General features: G+C 35.8%; 2 protein-coding genes across 6 annotated transcripts; one reads left to right on the forward strand and one right to left on the reverse strand.

Moving 5' to 3' along the window:
- The first annotated feature begins 16,933 nt into the window (after nt 1–16,933).
- LOC107935242 (probable xyloglucan endotransglucosylase/hydrolase protein 6) lies at nt 16,934–18,388 on the forward strand. The gene is made up of 4 exons (NM_001327390.2): nt 16,934–17,130; nt 17,213–17,313; nt 17,384–17,580; nt 17,667–18,388. The coding sequence occupies exons 1-4, from the start codon at nt 16,947–16,949 to the stop codon at nt 18,055–18,057; spliced, it is 873 nt and encodes a 290-aa protein (NP_001314319.1). The 5' UTR covers nt 16,934–16,946; the 3' UTR covers nt 18,058–18,388.
- A 1,449-nt stretch (nt 18,389–19,837) lies between these two features.
- On the reverse strand, nt 19,838–23,689 carry LOC107935245 (E3 ubiquitin-protein ligase FANCL). Of its 5 annotated transcripts, none has more exons than XM_016867813.2 (11): nt 23,498–23,689; nt 23,192–23,263; nt 23,024–23,094; nt 22,378–22,456; nt 22,224–22,298; nt 21,992–22,106; nt 21,836–21,893; nt 21,679–21,750; nt 21,281–21,411; nt 21,087–21,210; nt 19,838–20,355 (listed from the first exon to the last, which is right to left on the reverse strand). In XM_016867813.2, the coding sequence occupies exons 1-11, from the start codon at nt 23,498–23,500 to the stop codon at nt 20,277–20,279; spliced, it is 879 nt and encodes a 292-aa protein (XP_016723302.2). In that variant the 5' UTR covers nt 23,501–23,689; the 3' UTR covers nt 19,838–20,276. The 5 variants fall into 5 exon arrangements, with proteins under 5 accessions (XP_016723302.2, XP_040935807.1, XP_040935819.1 ...); XM_041079873.1 differs by having other exon boundaries at nt 21,836–21,914; XM_041079885.1 differs by lacking the exon at nt 23,192–23,263 and having other exon boundaries at nt 21,836–21,914.
- Nucleotides 23,690–24,000: the final 311 nt, after the last annotated feature.

Raw genomic sequence — 24,000 nt, forward strand, 5'->3', positions numbered from 1 at the left:
CATTTGTTGTGCTTGTTGAGTCTTGGAAAACGTTCATTAATTTTGAAAACCCGCGCAGCCTAACACTAGCAGTTTCGACATAGTATAAATATAATCAGAAAATAAAACCATAGCGGAAAAAGAAATTTAAATAGCGGCCTTATTACAACTTAAAACCCAAAATTAAATTAGAATATAAAATAATAAAAATAAACTAACTTGGAAAAACCAACTTTGCAGATGATGTGGTCACTCCGAATCCCTCACAGCTCCAAGCCCACTATGGTTGGGGATTTCCTGCAGAGATGAAAATAAAGGGTGAGTTCGGTAAACTCAGTGTGTAACATAACCCAACCATAGCCCAAAACAGATCAAACCTTAGAGTCAGACTTATCTAGGCCTTGGCCCAGTACAGAAATCAGAATGAAACCCATAGGCCCATAGCAGATACAGAACAAATATATCATGAATGCAGAAATCCTAACCCAGAGCCATCCATAACACCCCCGTACCAGCCTTACACCATGTGGGGAGACTACTCGACCCACCCAACCGCTACACACCACAGAAATTGCAGCGAAGCTGCCAGATATTGTGACGAAGTCACCAGATACAGATATTGTGGCTAGGCCACCAGAATAGATATATGTGGCAAAGCCACCAGATTACAGCGAGGCTGCCAGATATTGTGACGAAGTCACCAGAATAGATATATGTGGCGAGGCCACCAGATTGCAGCGAGGCTGCCAGATATTGTGACGAAATCACCAGAACAGATATATGTGGCGAGGCCACCAGATTGCAGCGAGGCTGCCAGAACGCTTCCTCCATCAATATAAACCCATGTCCCATGCAACAGAAATAATATGTCATGGCATACGCATACAGAAACAGAACATCATGCTTTTCAGAAAAAAATAACCCTAGGGGTAAAATCGTAATTTTGCATGCATAAGGGTATTTCAGTAATTATTACCTATTGCTAAGGTTTCATGCTCATTCTAAAGTTTACCAAGTAATCAGAAGTACTTACCTCTTCTTTTTACCAAAGTGAACCCGTTAGCTCATTGGCCCGTTTTCGGCCCATTAAGCCCAAAAATACCGTTGTGCACGAAAATGCACACTCTGCACTCTAATCATCCAAATGCACCATATTCATTAACAACTGTTTCACGAGCGCTCGCACGGTCGTGAGTTCACAAAATACCAACGTTTCGATATTTCGGCTTTTACCGATTCAGTCTAAGGGAGGGTGTCGTTTACACACCTGGTTAATGACGATTGATGACGATATCTCCCACACGATAATCCTACAATCAATCACTAACACATTAGACTTACGAATTAATGATAACTAACATAAATCCACGTCAACTAACCCAATCATCACACAAGTTAGTCATTTACACACGAGGGGCAAAATAGTCATTTAATACCCTAGGGGCAAAATGGTAATTTTACCCCACAAGGGTATCTCGGTAATTCTACCCTACAAGGGTATTTCGGTATTTCTACCCTACAAAGGTATTTCGGTAATTCTACCCTACAGGGGTATTTCGGTAATTCTATCTTACAGGGGTATTTCGGTAATTCTACCCTACAGGGGTATTTCGGTAATTATACAACTTATCCACTTGGGCCTACAGACCTATTGAGACCATATGGCCCATTTCAGCCCATCGCGGCCCGAAATAGCCGTTCTACTGCTAGAGTAATGAGAAATACACACCTGTTAGGAGACTGCAGTTAATCCGCGCTCCAAACACTCTTAGCTGACGCCCAACCCAAACGAACACGTCACAAAGCGAAAGGGATCAGCCAAGAAGGGTATGCCTACTCCCCTCATGGTTTGCTCTATTTAAAGCCAGCTCTCCATCTACTCTTCTGTTAGCTTCCCGATGTGGGATCCCTTCATCATTAGAGTTTAAAACTAACACCAACTCATGCCGTCCCAACATAGCAAAATAATCAACCTTTGCGTGCCAAGGGATTCAAACCAAAGTCCTCTCACATGCCAACTCACGCCACCACCACTACGCCATCAACTCATTTGTGTTATAAATCCAACATATTAAACTTTAAAGCGCACCTACTTGCTACCAGATTTATTGAAAAGAAAAACCAAAATATATTGCAAGAGCCAAGACTTGAACCTTGGACCCCTTACTTCCTCTATGGCGTCACTTCCTTGTCTACTAAGTGGCGCCACCTTGCCACTACACCACACTCCTTTTTGTGTCATCTTTTACCTCTTTACTCTTAAAAGCCCAAACGCCAATTGCATCACATGTTCATAAAATTAAAATTCCGAAGACTACCACGAATTTAACTTAAGTTTGGGCCTTCCAAAGGCCCACTAACTTGCTAATATATATATTAACCAACCAGAACACACACAAATTTTAAAAATCACAGAAACACGGAAAACCCAAAAATTGAGGCGCTACAACTCTACCCTCCTTAAAGAAATTTTGTCCTCAAAATTTTACCTGAATCAAACAGATGAGGATATTGTTGATGCATCGCCACTTCTGGCTCCCAAGTAGCTTCCTCTCTGCCATGATTACGCCACAGCACATTTACTATCGGAACTGATTTCTTCCTCAAAATCTTAACATCTCGATCCAAAATCTGTACAGGCTCTTCCTCAAAAGTCAAGTCTGTTAGCACCTCGATCTCTGCAACCAGCACAACATGAGTAGGGTCAGAACAATACCGCCTTAATATGGAGATATGAAAGACATCATGAATCCTATCCAACTCTGGAGGTAGCTCCAACTGATAAGCCACTGGACCCATTCGCTTAAGAATCCGATAAGGCTCAATGAATCGTGAACTTAACTTGCCTTTCCTCCCAAACCTTAATATTTTCTTCCAATGTGAAACCTTCAAGAAGACCATATCACCCACAGAGTACTCAATTTCCTTACGCTTCAAATCTGCATATGACTTCTGTCTATCAGACGCTTCCTTCAACCGGTTTCTAATCAACTTGACCTTATCCTTAGTATCTGCCACTAACTGAGGTCCAAGAACCTGTCGTTCACCCAACTCGGTCTAACAACTAGGTGTACGACATCTTCGCCCATACAGTGCCTCATCAGGAGCCATTCGAATACTTGCCTGATAACTGTTGTTGTATGCAAACTCTGCCAATGGTAAGTAATCCTTCCAACTGCTTCCAAAGTCGATAACGCATCCCCTCAACATTCTTCCAGAATCTGAATAACCCTTTCCGACTGACCATCAGTCTGAGGATGAAAGGCTGTACTAAAGTTCAACCGCGTACCCAACACCTCATGCAACTTTTGCCAAAACCGAGATGTGAATCTAGGATCTCGATCAGAAATAATCGACATTGGCACTCCATGAAGTTACACTATTTCCGCCACATACAATTTAGCTAACTTCTGAAGTGAATAATCAATGCGGACAAGTATGAAATGAGCAGATTTGGTCAACCTATCCACAATTACCCAAATCGAGTCCTTCTTCGACGGTGTCAAGGGTAACCCACTCACAAAATCCATGGTTACCCTCTCCCACTTCCGAAGTGGTACTTTCACTAGCTGCAAAAGTCCAGAAGGTAATTGATGTTCAGCTTTCACTTGCTGACAAGTTAGACATTTTCCCACAACTTCTGTTACCTCTCGCTTCAATCCAGGCCACCAATACAACTCCTTTAAGTCGCTATACATTTTACTCCCTCCAGGATGCATAGCACACATACCTTCATAAGCTTCTTTCAGAATTGCTTGCCTCAAGTCAGAGTCCTTCGGAATACAAACTCTACCTCGGTAACACAGAACTCCCTCACAGTTCAGTCCTAACTCAGAAGTATCCCCATTCTTAACCTGCCGGAATCGAGAAACCAGGGACTCATCCCTCGACTGTTTTTCCTTAATCTCATCCACCCAGGTCGGCCTAACTTGTAGTTCTGCTAACAGACTACCGTCGTCATACAGACTCAAACGAGATAACATGGCTCTCAGATCAGATACAGTTCTACGACTTAAGGCATCAGCTACCACATTAGCTTTGCTTGGGTGATACTCAATCGCGCAGTCATAATCCTTAAGCAATTCTATCCATCTCCGCTGCCTAAGGTTCAGCTCTTTCTGAATCAGCAAGTACTTAAGACTCTTATGATCAGTGTATATAATACACCTTTCTCCGTACAGGTAATGTCTCCAAATCTTAAGCTCAAAGATTACCGCTGCCAACTCCAGATCATGAGTAGGATAGTTAACTTCATATGGTTTAAGCTGTCGCGATGCAAAAGCAACCACTTTACCCTCTTGCATCAGCACACAGCCCAACCCTACATGTGATGCATCACTGCATAGGGTAAAATCTTTTCCAGACTCTGGCTGAATCAGAACAGGTGCCTCGATCAGAACTTTCTTCAGCTTCTCAAAAGATTCCTGTTGTTTCTCAGTCCAAACAAACGATACTCTCTTCCTTATAAGCTTTGTCAAAGGCGCTGTCATAACAAAAAATCCTTCCACAAACCTTCTATAGTACCTAGCTAAACCCAAAAAACTTTGAATTTCTGACACTAACCTCGGTGGCTTCCATTCCAGAATCACTACAATCTTTCGAGGGTCCACCTTGATCCCTTCAGCAAAGACAACATGCCCCAAGAAAGTTACCTCTCTCAACCAGAACTCATACTTATTGAATTTCGCATAAAGCTCCTTCTCCCTCAGCACTTGCAGCACAATACGAAGGTGCTCATCATGCTTCTCCTCAGTTTCAGAATAAACCAGAATATCGTCAATAAAGACGACCACGAATCGATCCAAATATGGCTGGAACACTCGATTCATAAGATCCATAAATGCCGCAGGTGCGTTCGTCAACCCAAATGGCATAACCAATAACTCATAGTGACCATACCGAGTTCTGAATGCCGTCTTGTGAATATCCACCTCCTTAACCCTCAACTGATGATACCCAGATCGAAGGCCAATCTTGGAAAATACTGAAGCTCCTCTAAGTTGGTCGAATAAATCATCGATTCTCGGCAGTGGGTACTTGTTCTTAATCGTCAGTTTGTTCAACTACCGATAATCGATGCACATCCGCATTGACCCATCTTTCTTCTTTACGAACAACACTGGTGCTCCCCATGGAGACACACTTGGTCTAATGAAGCCTCTATCCAATAACTCTTGAATTTGGGCTTTCAGCTCCACCAACTCCTTCGATGTCATCCTATAAGGTACAATGGACACCGGTACCGTTTCAGGTAACAAGTCGATTTCAAACTCAACCTCTCGGTTCGGGGGCAAACCTAGAAGCTCCTCTAGAAAAACATCTTGAAAATCCTTGACAGTTCTAATTTTATCCACTGTCAGATCCTCAGTTTTCGATTGGCTTACAAATGCCAAATAAGCCTCACATCCCTTTCGAATCCACTTCTCGACTCTCAATGCCGACACCACATTAGACAGATAATCCCTACGCTCGCCTATCACCAAAACCTCTCCATCCTTTGCGGTCTTTAACATTATTCACTTAGCAACACAATCCAAAGTAGCCCTATGCTTAACAAGCCAATCCATTCCCAAAATGAGATCGAATTCTCCGAAAGGTAGCTCCATCAGATCTCCAGAGAAAACTTTTCCTTGAGTTTCTATAGGCACATCTCTATACAGTTTATCTACCCTAACTAAGTGACCCAAAGGACTTAGTACAGATACCCCACTCACTCACGGTCTCCTAAGAGCACACACCCAGCGACCCAGATATAGCATATGCAACATATGAATGGGTAGATCCAATATCTATCAATGCAATGTATGGCATACTAGAAATCAGAAACGTACCAGTTATAACGTCAGGTGCATTATCCTCCTTTCGGTGACGAGCTGCATACACCAATGCCGACTGATGAGCCTCAGCAAATCCAGCACCCCTACTAGGCGCTCCTTTTCCTTGACCGTTTCTATTACCACCTCTGTCTTGCCCACGTCCTCTCAGAAACTATGGTCCACCCCTCACTGGTTGAGCGACCCTCTGCTCTAAAACTTGAACCTGATCTGGTTCCTAGGGATAATCCTTAACCCTATGCTCCATAGATCCGTATCAGAAACAAGCACCAGAACGTTTCCGACACTCACCCATATGCATCTTCTCACAATTCCTACAACCCTGCGGTCTAACAGCATTCATCGGTACTGCTCGAACTGGCTCTATTACCCTTGCTCTCTTAACATTCCTGTTCATACCACCTGAAAGTCCTGAATCTCTCCTAAAATGGTTCCGATCTTTCTCACGATTCTGTCTTTCTGTATGCTTCACTTCCTTAGCTATCTTAGCTTTCTCCACTAAAGCAGCAAAGTTACGCTCCCTCTGCGGAGCAATCAGCACCCTAAGTTCATTTCTCAGCCCATCCTCGAAGCGTACGTTATGCTCATACTCTGTAGCGAAAATCTCAGAAGCATACCGGCTCAGCCTTAGAAACTCAGACTCATACTTAACCACTGACTTACTCCCTTGGACCAGGTTCAGAAATTCTTTTCGGCGAGCGTCCACGTAACTAGCCCCAACATACTTTCCTTTGAAGGCTGTCTTAAATAGCTCCCAAGTCACACTGCCAGAAGGAGTTCTATCTCTCACCGTGAGCCACCACTGATAAGCCACATCCCTGAGTAACGATATGGCTCCCTTCAGCTTCTGCTCCACAGAGCAGTCCAGATCATCCATAATTCGCTCTGTGGCTTCTAACCAATACTCAGCCACATTCGGAGCTACACCAGATACGCCCCTAAATATCTCTGCTCCATTGGCCTGGAGCCGCTCAGAAATAGACCCCCGAATTTCGTTTTTTGTACTTACCCCAGCAACCCTTTCCAAAACTCAGAGCATTGCTTAGGACAGAGCATCGTCCCCGGTACCTCGATCATGAGACTCTACCTCTGTTGTCGGTGGTACCGGTGCATCTGCTGCTGGAACATGTCCTGAAGACGAAGATTCAGCCTGAGCATTACCTCAGTCACGTCCACGGCCTCTTCCACGAGCTGCTCGTGTACTCATTTCGTATTATCTGGTTAAGAATTTTATGAATCAGTTTAATATTTCAGTGTTTATTACAGATGTCTTATGAATACCAGTAATTCAGAGTTTGAGTTTGTTTCCTTTTGCGGTAACCTAGTTACAGTCTCAGTCTACTTATCAGAGTTTCTATAGTTCCACTGTTACCCTAACTAAAGTACCATGATAAGGTTTTGTACAAGCATATAACAGATATTTCAAAAACAATCAAAAAGGCTCAGAAAACTTACAGACTTGGGCAGGAGATTCGGTGTGCCACCTTCTAAAAAAAATCTAATTTTAGAAAGCTGATTTTAATATTTAAAATCACCTATTTGTAAAGAGAAAATATTGGGAACATTCTCGAAAACAATTTATAATCAAGTTCTAAAAAAAACGATTTTCGAAAACCTTTATTCAGTGTTTCTTTACAAACTCCCTTTTTTAGACCCATTCCACAGTCGAGTTGTTGCAAATTGGCTTTGATACCACTAAATGTAACACCCCAAACCCGGCCTAGACATTATTTCCAAATCTGACGTGTCACATGGACTTACGACTTAGTATGCATTCGTTGGTTTAAGTGATTGGGGTGGTCTTTGTAAAAACAGCGGTTGAATGAAAAGCCAATTTATCAATCTTTAGGCTATCCATTTGTTGTGCTTGTTGAGTCTTGGAAAATATTCATTAATTTTGAAAACCCGCGCAGCCTAACACTAGCAGTTTCGACATAGTATAAATATAATCAGAAAATAAAACCATAGCGGAAAAAGAAATTTAAATAGCGGCCTTATTACAACTGAAAACCCAAAATTAAATCAGAATATAAAATAATAAAAATAAACTAACTTAGAAAAACCAACTTTGCAGATGATGTTGCCACTCCGAATCCCTCACAGCTCCAAGCCCACTATGGTTGGAGACTTCTTGTAGAGATAAAAATAAAGGGTGTAACATAACCCAACCATAGCCCAAAACAGATCAAACTTTAGAGTCAGACTTATCTGGGCCTTGGCCCAGTACAGAAATCAGAATGAAACCTATAGGCCCATAGCAGATACAGAACAAATATATCATGAATGCAGAAATCCCAACCTAGAGCCATCCATAACACCCCCATACCAGCCTTACACCATGTGGGGAGACTACTCGACCCACCCAACCGCTACATACCATAGAAATTGCAGCGAAGCTGCCAGATATTGTGACGAAGTCACCAGATACAGATATTGTGGCTAGGCCATCAGAACAGATATATATATGTGGCGAAGCCACCAGATTGCAGCGAGGCTGCCAGATATTGTGACGAAGTCACCAGAACAGATATATGTGGCGAGGCCACCAGATTGCAGCGAGGCTACCAGAACGCTTCCTCCATTAATATAAACCCATGTCCCATGCAACATAAATAATATGTCATGGCATACGCATACAGAAACAGAATATCATGCTTTTCAGAAAAAAAATAACCCTAGGGGTAAAATCGTAATTTTGTATGCATAAGGGTATTTCAGTAATTATTACCTATTGCTAAGGTTTCTCATTCTAACGTTTACCAAGTAATCAGAAGTACTTACCTCGTCTTTTTACCAAAGTGGGCCCGTTGGCCCATTGGCCCGTTTTCGACCCATTAAGCCCAAAAATACCGTTATGCACGAAAATGCACACTCTGCACTCTAATCATCCAAATGCACCATATTCATTAACAACTGTCTCACGAGCGCTCGCACGCTCGCGAGTTCACAAAATACCAACGTTTCGGTATTTCGGCTTTTACCGATTCAGTCTAATGGAGGGTGTCGTTTACACACCTGGTTGATGACGATTGATGACGATATCTCCCACACGATAATCCTACAATCGATCACTAACACATTAGACTTACGAATTAACAATAACTAACATAAATCCACGTCAACTAACCCAATCATCACACAAGTTAGCCATTTACACACGAGGGGCAAAATAGTCATTTAACACCATAGGGGCAAAATGGTAATTTTACCCTGCAAGGGTATCTCGGTAATTCTACCCTACAGGGGTATTTCGATATTTCTACCCTATAAGGGTATTTCGGTAATTCTACCCTACAGGGGTATTTCGATAATTATACAACTTATCCACTTGGGCCTACGGACCCATTGGGACCATATGGTCCATTTCAGCCCATCACAACCCGAAATAGCCGTCCTACTACTAGAGTAATGAGAAATACACACCTGTTAGGAGACTGCAGTTAATCCGCGCTCCAAACACTCTTAGCTGACGCCCAACCCAAACGAACACGTCACAAAGCGAAAGGGATCAGCCAAGAAGGGTATGCTTACTCTCCTCATGGTTTGCTCTGTTTAAAGCCAGCTGTCCATCTCCTCTTATGTTATCTCCATCTACTCTTATGTTAGCTTCCCGATGTGGGATCCCTCCATCACCAGAGTTTAAAACCAACACCAACTCTTGCCGTCCCAACATAGCAAAATAATCAATCTTTGCATGCCAAAGGATTCAAACCAAAGTCCTCTCACATGCCAACTCACGCCACCACCACTAGGCCATCAACTCATTTGTGTCATAAATCCAACACTTTATACTTTAAAGCACACCTACTTGCTTCCAGATTTATTGAAAAGAAAAGCCAAAATATATTGCAAAAGCCAAGACTTGAACCTTGGACCCCTTGCTTCCTCTATGGCGTCACTTCCTTGTCCTCTAAGTGGCGCCACCTTGCCACTACACCACACTCCTTTTTGTATCATCTTTTACCCCTTTACTCTTAAAAGCCCAAACGCCAATTGCATCACCTGTTCATAAAATTAAAATTCCGAAGACTACCACGGATTTAACTTAAGTTTGGGCCTTCCAAAGGCCCACTAACCTGCTAAAATATATATATTAACCAACCAAAACACACACAAATTTTAAAAATCACAGAAACACAGAAAACCCAAAAATTGGGGCGTTACAAATTTAACTTAATTTAACTACTATCATTTAGTATTCACTAAAATTTCATAACATAAAAAATACAAGAACCAAAAATGATAAATTTAGAGTACATGGCAATAAATAAATCGATAAGGATAAATAGTAAAAATTAATTTTTTTTAAAGATTATTATTAGTTAAGTAATTTTAATTTTTCATTATTTTGAATTTTCCCAAAATTTTCTTTATTGTTTTATCCCCCCTCCACCCCTCCAAAACCCCCCGGGGGATGTGCATAGAACTAGTCTCAATAGATATCATTAATTTCCATAATTGATTAACATTTCCATGAATTGATAGACAAGATAGAAAAGGGGAAACTGAAAGGTTTACAGTATTGTCGATCATTTATTTAATAAAACAAAAAAATAGTAAAATTATATATTTAAAACCTTTAAAGTGATTTAAATGAAAACTTTTAAACAGTTAAGTGATTATTTAGTAATTTTTTAAAATTAAATGATCAAAATATAAATTTATTAATTTATTGATCTTGAGTATAGTTTACCCCAAGTAACAACGTCAATTAAATTTAAGAGGTTCATTTCTTAATATGTCAAATTTGGTATACATATTATAATTTGATCCATATGTTTAAAATAGGCTCAATGTTACGTTTGAGCCAACGTTTATACTTTCGAAATGACTTGATTGATACGATACTTATACTAGTTCAATTAGAAAGTTTCAAAATTTAGCGACCAATTAAAAATCTGAATCATTATTTCAAAATATTAACTATGTTAGATTTGTTCAATGGTCAATATACCTACCCTAACTCAAATTCCTTCTCAATAATTAGGAGGATTCGAAAAAAACAATCGCTATACTAGGAGTGAGTTTATGTAAAAAAATTTAAATTTATTTAAAATATAAATTTAATTCGAGCCCCAATATTCAAATATCAACTCAAGTATGTTTTCAAGCTTATGATATGTTACTTTTCCTTTTATTTATGCATTATATCATAAGAAAATTAAATATGTTATATCATAATCTATATATTTAAAAAAAGGTAAGTTATTTATATTTAAAAATTTAGTAAAAAGATATATAATAGTAGTGACAGAAATATATAATTATCAAATTTTAATAAAAATAATATATTTCTTAAAAAGGTTTAAAAAATTTAGGTAAAATTAAACAAGTTTAGATTGATTATTTCGAGCCAGACTGAATTTAAACAACTATATATAATATTGAAATCATATATTTATCTAGCTCGAACTCAACCTGATTTGATTGTAAACACTTCTAGCTACAATTAACTAAAATATTTTTGAAATCAAATTGCGACCTTATGATCTGGTGGTGTGTATGAAATGAATAGTGAATACCAATCATCTAATTGGATCACATACCTGATGTTGACATCATACCTTTCAAATATAGCATTGTATGTAGATTTGTAAAATATCGCATATTATACCTTAAATTATATCACACCAATGATATAAGTGAAAAATTTTATGTAACAAATTTTAAAAAAATTGTACAAAACCAAATATATCTCTGGTTGAAATGGTAAAGTTAAAATAGTAGAAATTATTATATCTTGGTTCAAATCTCGTGTTTTTCATCATGTGTCTAATTTTTTTAAATTTATCAAAATATAAAAAAATATAAATACTCTCAAAATAATATTTATTCATTTGTAAAATAAATGGGTTTGGACCCCTTGCAAGCCTAATTCCATCCTATATAACACTGTACATTTACATATATATATATTGGATTATAGGTGCCTATGAACCGGTTTAGATTAAGATTCGATTTTAAAAAATTTCAAGTTTGGCTCAAGCCAATAAAAATTCCCATATCACCATTTAAAAAATTAATAAAATATTAAAATACATTATTTTATATTAATATTTATATAAAATCTAAAAAAATATTTAATTTAAATTCAGATTGGATCAAACCACATAAGCTAAGTGGGCCATCCATATTATTAACAACTCTATATTTACTTCAATTTCTATTTATGACACTAAAACTTTTATGTTTAATCATTATCAAGAAAAATAAATAAATAATCCAAATTAATTATTAATATAAGATAATGAAAAAATAGGAATTGAAGAGCCATTGGCTTGCCAGCCTCTAATTAAAGATGCTTCTTATTTATTGTTGCTTTGTCAATTCCAGCATTCTCAATTTACCGGCTAAAAACAAAATACATTAAACCTTTTTGTCTACCTAAGCCCTTTTTATGTTTTTCAAATAATTGAGTTTGGGATTAATCTACACCTATTCATAGATCGAGTTTTTCGTTTAAATTCAATGTTTTGTCCGATATTTGAAAAGGTTAAGCTCGTAAAAATAAGCCTAAACAAAAAATAAACTCGTTTAAAATAAGATTAAATTTGAGTTTAAACATTTGAAGTTAGACTTGGCCCAAACCCTTTTTTATTTTTAATATATATTATGTAAACATTAAAAATGTTAGATGTCTATATATAAAATTTTTATAAATAAAATAAATTATTGAATAATAAATTAAAGATAATATGAACGAGTTTAAAATGAATTTAGACCAGATATATATAAATATGAGTAGATTTAAATAAAATTTTAAATTTATATTTTAGACTAAGCGAATTTGGACAAACATACATTATGTTGATATTATACTTAAAACTTAATCCGAACTTGAATCGGCCCACCCATTTAATATATATTATTTGATGGATTACATTATTAAGATAGAACCGGCAAAAGCTATACACTTCGCAATTATTTGATATACTTTCCATTAATATTAAGAAAGACTGACTTTAATTTTGAGTTTGACAATCAAACCATATGATAAGGACTTGATTGGCTTGGAAAGTGCTAGGCTTATACTAAAAATGTTTAGGTAAAAATATCTATTTATTTCCTCTCAATTTTAATATCGAGCAGATTGATCTCTTAAAAAAATTAAAGTAATTTAAATTTTGTTAATTTTAAAAGTGAGTAATTGAAGATAATTAATTACAAATTTTAATATTTTTTACTAATTGTACATAATTTTAATTAATATAATAATAAATTAGGCCCTTTACCACCATGGGCATTAATAATGTTATAGAAATTTCAAAAATAGTCCCATATCTTTGTTTAAGTTTACATTAAGTCATTGATGTTTCAATTGTTATGATTTGATTTTGATTTTTATCAATTGATATCAATTTGATTACTGGTCCGTTAATGGCCGTTAATAGTGTTAATACAAATCTGACATTTCACAAGTTGTACCATTAAATGCGGCTTCCATGTCACGGAAAAGAAGAAGGAGTAACAGCTCAAAAAAAGAGAAGAACTTGCGGAGAGAGATTAGAGAAATGAAGAAAAAGAGAATAAAAAGTCAAGAAAAAGAGAGCAAATGGAAATCAAAAAGGAAGAGAAAACCCATTTCGGGTTGTTGAATTCTCGGGGCTCTAGTTATTTGCTCGCAAATCCAATGGTGAAAAGCCTCATTGGACGGAGGAGAGGCACATATCCTGGGATTAGGCCGATCTGACGGTTGGAAAAGGTTCAAGCTTCAACTTGGGCTTTTGTCCTTTTGTTTGGTCTAGAAGAAATCTGAATCAGTGAACGGAGAGGGGAGGAGTTGTGGTGGCACTATCGGCCGGAGGACCATCGATGGCTGTGAGCAGCGACTAGGGTTTGGTTAGAAGAAGAGAAAAAAGAAGATGGGAAAGAATATATTGGTCCGAATATAAAAGTGAACTACAAAGCGTAACAATTGAAACATCGGTGACCAAAATTAAACTTAAACAAAGATATGGGACTATTTTTTAAATTTACCTCAGATATTGTTAGCATTTATTAGCTTATCCCAGCAATCACTTATATGCCATTCCATGCATGCATCCACATTTCCCAATCCCCATAAAATATTTGCCATCATTTTCACCGATATTATTTTAATAGCATCGGATCGGTCGGTAAATTTAACTAGACAAAAAATTAATCGATACATAATTAATTTTATTTATAATTTAATTAAGATATTTTTTTATGTTTTATCAATATAAAATATAGTGTTAAATCATTATTTGGGATTTAAATTTGGTAACTTTTTCTACATTGAAGTATAAATTTTTTTGAGTTCAAGTTAGATTTTAAACTTCACAATTGTTCTCACATTGGGGTCTAGACTAGACAGTTGTTCTTATATTGGGGCTTGAACTTTTTTTTCAAGTTAGTCCAAGAACTTGACAATTATTTTCACATTGAGGCCTGACCTGAACTTTTAGAGTTTTCAAGGACTAATTTGAAAAAAAAAATTTGACCCTAGTATTGGAAAAATTGTTAAATCAGGATCTATATTTTGAATAAAAAAAGTTTAGTTCCCAATGGAAGAACAATTCTAAGATGACCTAACTTGAAAAAGTCAAACCCCAATATAAAAAATGTTACCATGTTTTGATCCTAAAAAGTGATTTAACCCCAAATATACATATATGCATGTAGGAAACAACAAGTTGAGTACGTTGAGCTTAAATCATCTCTTGTATTGTTGAATTATTTTGAATCACTCTTTGAGTAACGTTGTTGGCATAGGAAGGGGTTTTGAATTCTGTAACTAATTTTTGGATAAAATATATTATAAGTCTTTAAACTCTTCGTAAATTTGGAATTTAATACGCTACTTTTTAGATGTAAAAAATTAGGTCCAACTTTTAGCATTATTAAGATTATTTTGTTAAATTCAAGTTTACTACAACGACATTATTTTAGGTACATTACTACCAAATGAGTTCTTTTTCATTTCAAAATGTCACACACTAACAAATTTAATAAAACAAAAATTAACATAATTAATAATTAGACTTGAATTTTAAAATCTAGAAAGCAAAGGAACTAAATTCTTGAAATTACATATTTTAACCATTTTCTTTTTCAATTTCAATTATTTCCTTATTTGCAACTCAAAACACAACAAATCCGCAACTCAATACTAACATACACGATATAAGAGAATTTGCCTCCTCCTATACATAATTTTAAAAAATAAAATATTGGGTGCAGTGGTAAACCGTATTCACTCTTATTAAAAGAACTCAATTTTGGATCCTGGAGACATATAGTTGAGAGAGGAAATCATTACCCTCAATTTTTATTTTTTATAAATTAATTATAATTTTTGAGGAGAAATTAAAAAATTTATTTGGATAAGGAAATTTGCATATTTAATCATTTAAGGACTACATATTTTTAGTATTACTTTTTTTTTATATTGACTTTGAGGTCAAAGTTTTAAAATAATTGAGGTTTGGCAGCCAACATTGGTTGAACTTTAAACCCAAGAATATTTGTACGTCAATTATGCAAATGGTGAAAGAAATGATCCCTTTCTGTCTTAGAATTTTCAGATATCTCAGCCTTTCACTATCTGTGTTTTAACTTTAAATTCCCTTCAATTGATGTAAAATAGTATAATACTTTTGTTTGAAATTATTCCTTGTCACAACAATTGTCAAGTGGTAGAAAAAGATGGGGATGGAATTTGATCCAATTTTCAACATGCCTGAGTGATTTTAGGTTTTATATTATTTCGGCTTTGATTTACTTGTAAGATGAAGTTATTCGGGTTTGTTAGTGAATTTTTGAGTTAAGTTATTTCGAGTTATTTATTCATGTTATTTTAAGTTTAGGTTAATAATTAAGATTTGAGTCATTTTGAATTTAAGAATTTTTTATTCGAGTTGGGAAAGTTTTCAATTAACATTTAAAAGCTTTTCTAGAAGAGCTAGCTATGTTAATATGTGTTAGAAATTGTGTGACCCGAATCTCGTCACTTGTTGAAAAAATTCATGTGTTCTTATTTTTCTTGTTTTTATCGACGTCTACTATATCAATATGAAAATAAGACAACCCCTACCCCAATGTTTTCAGAATTGGATTGGTGATCGAACTAATCAGATCGCCAAATTTTAATTCGATTGGTCCAAAATTAAAGAAATTTGAAAAATAGGTAAAATTTTGACAAAATTAAAAACAAAATTTTATAAACACAAATAAATAACAATAATCACACTTCGATTTATGTTAGTTTTTCTCCTCTCTTTTTTTTTTCTTAATAATAATTATTATTTTAAGTATTAGGGTGGGTTGGGTTGATATACTTAAGTATTTGGATTTTGCCGGTTGATATTTTTTTCTCGATTTGGACCATTAATTTGGACTAAAAACATTAAAAAATAGTTCAACCGGCTTACGGTTCAAATTCGATTTTAAGTGCTTCACTCTAAAATCTATCTAACTCTTTTATCTAAATTGGTATATTGATTGTTTTCCAGTTTGGCCTGTCGAATTGACCAGAGTTTAAGATTAGACCCCAAAAAACTTAATGGTGGGGCATGTAACTCGGCGGATCCGGCCAACCGGCCGTTCAATATCAATCTAAGCTGTTCACAGATATATTAGATAAGCAATATTGAATGAAACTGCCTTTGTGAACTTCAGTCCAAACCCTATTTGACTCAAACTTTTAGGCACACCTCATTGGTCTTCAATCCTTTTCTACACCACCTTCATACCATATCAATTTCATGAGATGGAAAATTATCCATCCATATATAAAATTAATCAAATTTTCATGTGATGATGATGGATCATGACAAACAATACATATACGATCAATTCAATTGTAAAATTTCAATATAGGTGATCCCTTTTTCTTGTTAGGTTGGAGAATGAAAACAAAAACAAAGAGAAAGTTATGAAGTGGAAGCATTAAGATTAGGTTCCCAAAGGGCAAAATTAGAGCACAGTTGGGGGGTATGTAGGGCCTAAAGACGGCTTGCCATTAGCTGTATCGAAAGCTAAACTTATGATGGCACTTTCTATTTCAATGCAGCGGTCTACATCAACCTTAATCTCTCCCACCTATATATATACATGCATACACATATACACATATTCACCACAATTTAATCTTCTAAGTTCAAAACATTGATGACAATGGCAACTCTAAGCAGTGCTTTTCTTTTCATCTTCTCTTGTTTCCTTGCATGTTCGATCTCGGTTTCGGGACGACCCACCACTTTCCTCGAAGATTTTAGAATCACTTGGTCCGATTCCCATATCAAGCAAATCGATGGAGGGAGGGCCATTCAACTTATTCTAGACCAAAATTCAGGTTTAACTTTTTAAAAATAATAATCAATGATTAAATGTGTTAACCCTTCGATAATGTGTTGTTAATTCATTTTGTTTTATAGGCTGTGGATTTGCTTCCAAAAGACAGTATTTGTTTGGACGTGTCAGCATGAAGATCAAGCTTATCCCCGGTGACTCGGCCGGAACCGTCACCGCCTTTTACGTACGTAAAGCTACCTACCGACATAACTTTTAGCCTTTAATCGGTTTTTCATTGTAGTCTGGTATTGCAGATGAATTCTGATACGGACACTGTAAGAGACGAGCTAGATTTCGAGTTCTTGGGAAACCGAACTGGGCAACCATACACGGTCCAAACCAACATATATGCTCATGGTAAAGGTGATAGAGAACAAAGGGTTAACCTCTGGTTTGATCCAGCTGCTGATTTCCATACATACACAATTATGTGGAACCATCATCATATTGTGTAAGTCCAGTATCTAGCTATAAATGTGACATTAATAAGCATATATGACATTAAAATTTGACCATTTGTGTGGTTTTTCTTAACAGGTTTTATGTAGATGAAGTGCCAATAAGAGTATACAAGAACAATGAAGCAAAAAACATCCCATACCCAAAATTTCAACCTATGGGGGTATATTCGACTCTATGGGAAGCTGATGATTGGGCAACAAGGGGAGGACTTGAGAAAATTGATTGGAGCAAAGCACCATTTTTGGCTTATTACAAGGATTTTGACATTGAAGGGTGTCCAGTTCCAGGGCCAGCAAATTGTGCTAGTAACCCTAGGAACTGGTGGGAAGGTACTGCTTATCAAGCTCTTAATGCCATGGAAGCTAGGAGATACAGGTGGGTTCGGATGAACCACATGATCTACGATTACTGCACCGACAAGTCTCGGTACCCGGTCACCCCACCGGAGTGCATGGCAGGTATATGAAGTACTATCAAGAGTTCCCATTATTCCATATCCAACTGAACTGTCCAGAATATTTGATATACCAATATGTTTCTTGTCATATATACTTTGATGTATATGCCTCCCTTTGTACCATAATAGCTATATGTATATGCTATAAGAGGGCCATGCAAAAATTGGGGTTATAAAGGGAAATAAATTGTGATCGGGTGTGCAAATATTTGATTTTAAAACTTGTATTTATTATTATTATTATTGTATTATCCAATTCAGAGTTTGCAGGTCTAAGACAAAACTACTTGCTGCTTCATTTTACGGGTTGATGAAAACAAGGAAAGAGTGAATGTTAGAAATTCAAAATTAGTGTTTGAAGTAATTGGCTTTCAATTGATTTTCAGAATGGTCCCCTTTTGTTTTGGTTTTTCCTGTTATTCACTTTAAATGTTTGGCTAGAATTTGGCTCATTTTGGTCGTCCCCGAAGTGCATAAAAAGCTCATAATGGTCCCAGTGTGAAGGGATACTCCTCGCATCCTTCACTTCTAATACCATATTTTTTGTTTGGAATCAATTAAGGTGGGTTTAGATGGACGTTGCATTTATTTGTAGTTAGTGTAAAAACAGCGATAACGGTGAGATTAGATACTATAATGATACTATAGTATGAGATAAAAAAGTAAACTAAACGTGCACCGTCCATCCAAATCCATATTTAATTTATTTTCTTGGAGAAACAAAAATTTTGTACTTTGAAATAATTCTCTTTCAATTATTTAATACAATCACTTTTAAAGGTGATATTTAATAAATGTTTATTTGAATTTTACATTTATAATTATTTCTTTTATGCTTAGGTCTATGAATTTTAGGATATACCATATTATAACAAGCTTAATTATGTAAAAATTAAATGTATAAAAAAAAAATTTTGATTGAAATAATAAAATTAAAGGTTTGAAGACTCTAGTGTTTTAGATTTAATTTTTTTCTAGATTTATTTTAGATTTAGATTGATTTTTCTAGATTTTATAAGAAGAAATAAAAATAATCTCCTAATAATATTTATTATTTTGTAAAATAGATAAAATTGTTAATTAATTTTTAATTGAGTTTATATTACGAGTTAAGTGAACCAAATATGTAAATATGTATTACATTATGGTACAAGATACGGTTAAAAAATTATATAAAAATTATATTTATAAAAAAAATTATTTTAAAACTAAATGAAATTTTAGTTGAAATCATCAAAATTTTACCATTAATGGCTCATGGATAAAGGAGGAAAATTTTCAAGTGCGATTCGCTAAATCTTTTGGTCGTTTAATTTGATAATTTAGTAAAGTATAAAATAATGGGGATAGAGAAAAGAATTTTAGATACCGACCTTTTTGGTCATTGAGCACAACAAAGGGGTTATAAATTATAATTCATGATGACAGCTCACATCCTCAAGGAAATAAACAACTTGGCAGTCTAGGGTTATTTACTAGGATTTTTACAGTCTAGGTCCCCACTAGGCATAAATTCTCATATGACCCCCAATTGATTGCCTTCTGGAGGCAAACACCATTAAAGCTAAGAGAGAAAGGGCCATCCTTTGATGCCGCAGCAAAGCTACAATATCTTCCACAACTCCATTCTCATTAGTCCATATTTAAACATGAATAAATTCCCATGCAAGAAGTCCCAAGTGTGAATTATTTAGTAATTTGAACTTTGTGTTCTGTCATTGCAGCCAATATGTTGGAATAACGAGTGAAACAAAACATGCTTGAATTCCAGCTAAAAGCAGTCATTTAATAGAGGTAACATATTGTTGGATCATTTAATAGATGTAACATATTGTTGGAATATGACATACCAGTGGCAAAGAAATGAATGTGTTGGGACAAAGAATCTAATATTCAAGGAAACTCTACCAATCAAGTGAAACACTTTTGATCAAAGTAAATAATGCCTTAGATAAGTCAGGACAAAACATAAAGAAGGGAATGCCACAAATCATTGTTGGTCATAAGGTAATAGTATAGTGCTAGTGGGCACAAACCTACATTGAATGCTTCTTATTTCAGCAAAACGGAATTGGTTTTAGGTACCTGCATGGACAAGAGAAGCTTTAATCTTCAGAGTTTTGCTGCTTTGGCAGTAATTGAAATTCACACGCCTCTTCTGCTCGTGAAAGGGTTCTCCGGGACAGGATGGATCAGCTTAGGATCATAGATTATGACTTATAAGATCTTTAATTCTTTGTGGCATTGATTTTCACTGCAATTGGCTCTGAGCAATAAGGACAATTTCCAAACAGAACATTGAATGACCTGCAACACAAGATTCACAACCATAAATCAAGCAACCAAGTTGCCACGGACGAAATTGAAGATAAGTTTGTGCTAATATCTTTTCATAAACTAATTGCAAATAATCAAAGCTAATTTGAATGTGAGGTATGTACAAGCAATAAGGCAAATTCAAAGGCAACCCGGTTTACTATGAATGAAAAGTCAAGTACCATGAATCATATAACTTGAAGGGTCATTTGCCAAACGACACTCTCAAAAGGTAAAAAGAGAAAAAGGCACTATATCACTATCTTAGCAAACCTTAACACACCATTTAGTCTAACGGACAAAAGTAGCTCCGACAATTTATTGGACAACGTTTTGGATAATGTACTAGTGCCTTCAAAAGCTTGGAAAAACATAGCCCCTTCAACTTTCATGTAGGTCCGTCTTGATCAGACTCCAGAAATAGTGCTACCATACATAGTTGCAACTGAAAAATATGAGGCCAGTAACGGTCGATCCTACCTCTACTAAAGGCTACTGGTTGTATCAATAAGATATAAAGGAGGACACATAGACGAGTATCAAGTGACCCAACTTGTTTGCAGGTTTGATCATTCAGGTAGACAGGTAGCCCAATGCCAAAAGCAGGAAATTCCGCAAGCAATTAATTTTGAATTGATCACAGCACATAGTGGACAGGAATAAAATTATACTCCGACACAGTGTAGATTAAAAGATACAAGTACACTAAGAGCTCCACATACTGCCTTGTCGTCGTGATCGACCTTAACCAGTCCACTAGGCACATGCTGTGGAAAGCCTTACTACAACTGTTATTCTCACAAGTGTAATCAGTTGCACTTCCAGTCTGAGGTCCAAGCTCATCACCTACAGGAACATTTGAGAATTAAGTCTCAAAACAATAGTTCAGAGACATCTAAAGCATGTGAAGCATTACCAATGGGGAGATATTGAGCATAACAGATTCCACATTCATCTAGATGATTGTTGGTCTCTGCATCAGCAAGCCTTGGCAATTGGGTGTTCAAAAGACACTCAAGATTTTCTAAAAAGGCTTTGTCCCTCTCCCTAAACAATTAATCAGACTATGTAAAGTTAGTACAATGGAATGAAATCTACCCCTTATACAACACGATGTTATAAGCTTCTATCCTCTTAAATTAGATGGAAGACTTCAAGGCTCCAATTTCAGGCATTTTCTGTTTCTAGAGAAGGAATTAACAGATTGCATGCAGAAAATTACGCGACTCGGTAATTTTCTTCCTCCACTGTTAACCACACGTTCACTTCACTAGTACAAAAGTTAAAAATTTAAGATGAGACTCAAGGGCATGCCATTTATCAACATTTCTTTTCCATGTCTTTCTCAAGGAGTTCACAGTATTACCTAAACCCATAAAACGACACCTACAAACACGTAAATATTCGTTATTCATACTGAACAAAACCAACTTGCTAGCAGCTTTTAATATAATTTTATATGAATTCTTACTCTGGTAATGATCTAGGATCATTGTTATCGATGAACAATATGATGAAGCAACCATTTCCTGAGTAGCAAATAGTTAAACCTTGTGTTCAGTAATAAAGGAGGGGGCAAGAAAATTTTAATGTACATAAAAGAAGACGGTATGAAGTAATGACTCACCTACGTGGATTTGGCGACTCGGAATGGCTCGAGATGCTTGCTTTGAATCAACAATCTGAAGGGACCTGTCAATTTCATCCAAAGTAGACCAGAATGCTTGAAGCTTCTCCAGATGCTGGATACAAAGAGAAAACACCTAAGTTCTAATAATAGTTAAACATGCCATGGCACCAAAAATATGTTCTGAAGCAGAATAGAATTACATTGGGTTCAAAAATGTCGAAGCAAATACCTTCTCAAACTGTTGTACCAAGTTTTTCAGTCTCGAGTTCATTGACCATTTTAAATTGAAGACATAGGGAACATCCTGAGAACAAAGCAGAGTAAGATAAAACACCTGTAGGACTACATTGGAAAAATTAAGACCAAAAAGATAGGAGACAAACCGCTGAAACCATTGGAGGAACTCTAGGATAAGCTTTATCCAATTGAATTTCCATAACATGCACTCTTCCCTTCTTATCTCTAGCACCGAAATATACAAGAAGGATAACAGGATAGCAACTAGGAACAAAGAGGATAACATGAAATATAAAAGGAGAACAAAACTACAGAGGGTTACAATACCAATACCGAAGTTCGACAATAGAAACATCTTAACAGGTATATAGAGATATATGGTGTACTGAGGATTTTATAACTCCAATATCAACTGTTTATCAATTTTCAGAAAATATATTCAAGCCTTTAGGTTTCAGATATAGCCAATTCTGTATCAATACCATATTAAAGATATAAAAGTACATGACTATAACATTGATAAGAATGGAGTACAAAAAGAGCTAGTAATGGATACAGTAAGAACAATTAAAGACAGCACCAAGCTGGATATTGCAGGTTAGTTACATAACCCAGATTATCATCACCATCCTAAGAAAATATACAGGTTCCATTCGTTTGCAGAAAACCAAAGGATTATCATGATTATGTGACTAACCCTGGAAGTTGCACTAGCTGTTTACTACAAAATCTAATGCTCCAAAAACTTTCCCATATTAGATGGATTGTCAATACAATCAAAAGTGTACTTACAAAACACGAAAAATAAGGAAACTTAGGTCTCCTCCGGCCCTCACCAAATGCTCCCATCCAACCTCTTCTATCTGTACAAATAAAAGTAACTCATCAAGAGAAACCAAACAAAACCAATAAAATGGTTGACATTAGAATAAATATAAAGGGAAAAAAAAATTAAATGACCTCAGAGTAAACTGTACTATAAAATGAGGACGATTTAGCCAACTCTCTACATCTAGCCTGTTGATTAACTTCCTGCAAGCAAAAAAGGACTCAATAGCAAAATAAATGTCTAGTAATTTCAAGCCAACCAATTGGTTTTGATTATTTTATGTCTACATTTATATCTATTAAACGATAAAGTTTGAATACCAGAAAGCATAAGACCCTAAATTCTTTCAGGCATCTTCACAAACAATTCATCAAAAATTGTGAAGATCAAGCAACACAAGTGGGCAACAAGAAAGCGCTGAAAGAAAATAAAATTACCATTAGCTCCTCTTCTCTAAGGAGAAGAAAGAACGGGAAACGCTCCGTTAACGTTTGGCTGGTGCTGGTATGGTGACGGCGGCTTGAGCAGCGTTTGTAGCGGCGGTTTCAGGTGTTTCTGCTTTGCCCCTCTTTGGCGCTGTTTTCTGGTTGGTTTAGGCGCGAAAGTATTTAGATTCTTTACTTGATGGACCGGCATCGGATCGGCTGTGGATCGGGCCTATGCATATGTTATTTGTTTTTTTAATATAATTATTATATTTAATATTTAACATAAATAATTAATATATTTAATTTTTTTTCTATGGTATAAAATAAATAATATATGAAATAAAATCAAATTACATATCATAAACTTGAAAACACGTGGGGCGAAGCCAGAAAATTTTTTTAAGATGTCAAAATTAAATTATAATTTTTATGATAGTAAAAATGCAATTTTAAAAGGATTAAATTAAAATTTTATCATTTTTGGAGGGCCAAAGTATAATTTTACCTTTACT

This window comes from Gossypium hirsutum, chromosome A02, assembly GCF_007990345.1.
Source record: "Gossypium hirsutum isolate 1008001.06 chromosome A02, Gossypium_hirsutum_v2.1, whole genome shotgun sequence".
Taxonomy (NCBI): domain Eukaryota; kingdom Viridiplantae; phylum Streptophyta; class Magnoliopsida; order Malvales; family Malvaceae; genus Gossypium; species Gossypium hirsutum.

Excerpts from the sequence above, each read along its gene's own strand:
- LOC107935242 (NM_001327390.2), top strand. The coding sequence starts at position 16,947 with ATGACAATGGCAACTCTAAGCAGTGCTTTTCTTTTCATCTTCTCTTGT. Across the intron at positions 17,314-17,383 it reads GAACCGTCACCGCCTTTTAC|ATGAATTCTGATACGGACAC; the intron begins GTACGTAAAGCT and ends CTGGTATTGCAG. Across the intron at positions 17,581-17,666 it reads TGGAACCATCATCATATTGT|GTTTTATGTAGATGAAGTGC; the intron begins GTAAGTCCAGTA and ends TTTTCTTAACAG.
- LOC107935245 (XM_041079873.1), bottom strand. Across the intron at positions 22,457-23,023 it reads TTCCTTATTTTTCGTGTTTT|AGATAAGAAGGGAAGAGTGC; the intron begins GTAAGTACACTT and ends TTTCGGTGCTAG. Across the intron at positions 22,107-22,223 it reads TGGTACAACAGTTTGAGAAG|CATCTGGAGAAGCTTCAAGC; the intron begins GTATTTGCTTCG and ends CTTTGTATCCAG.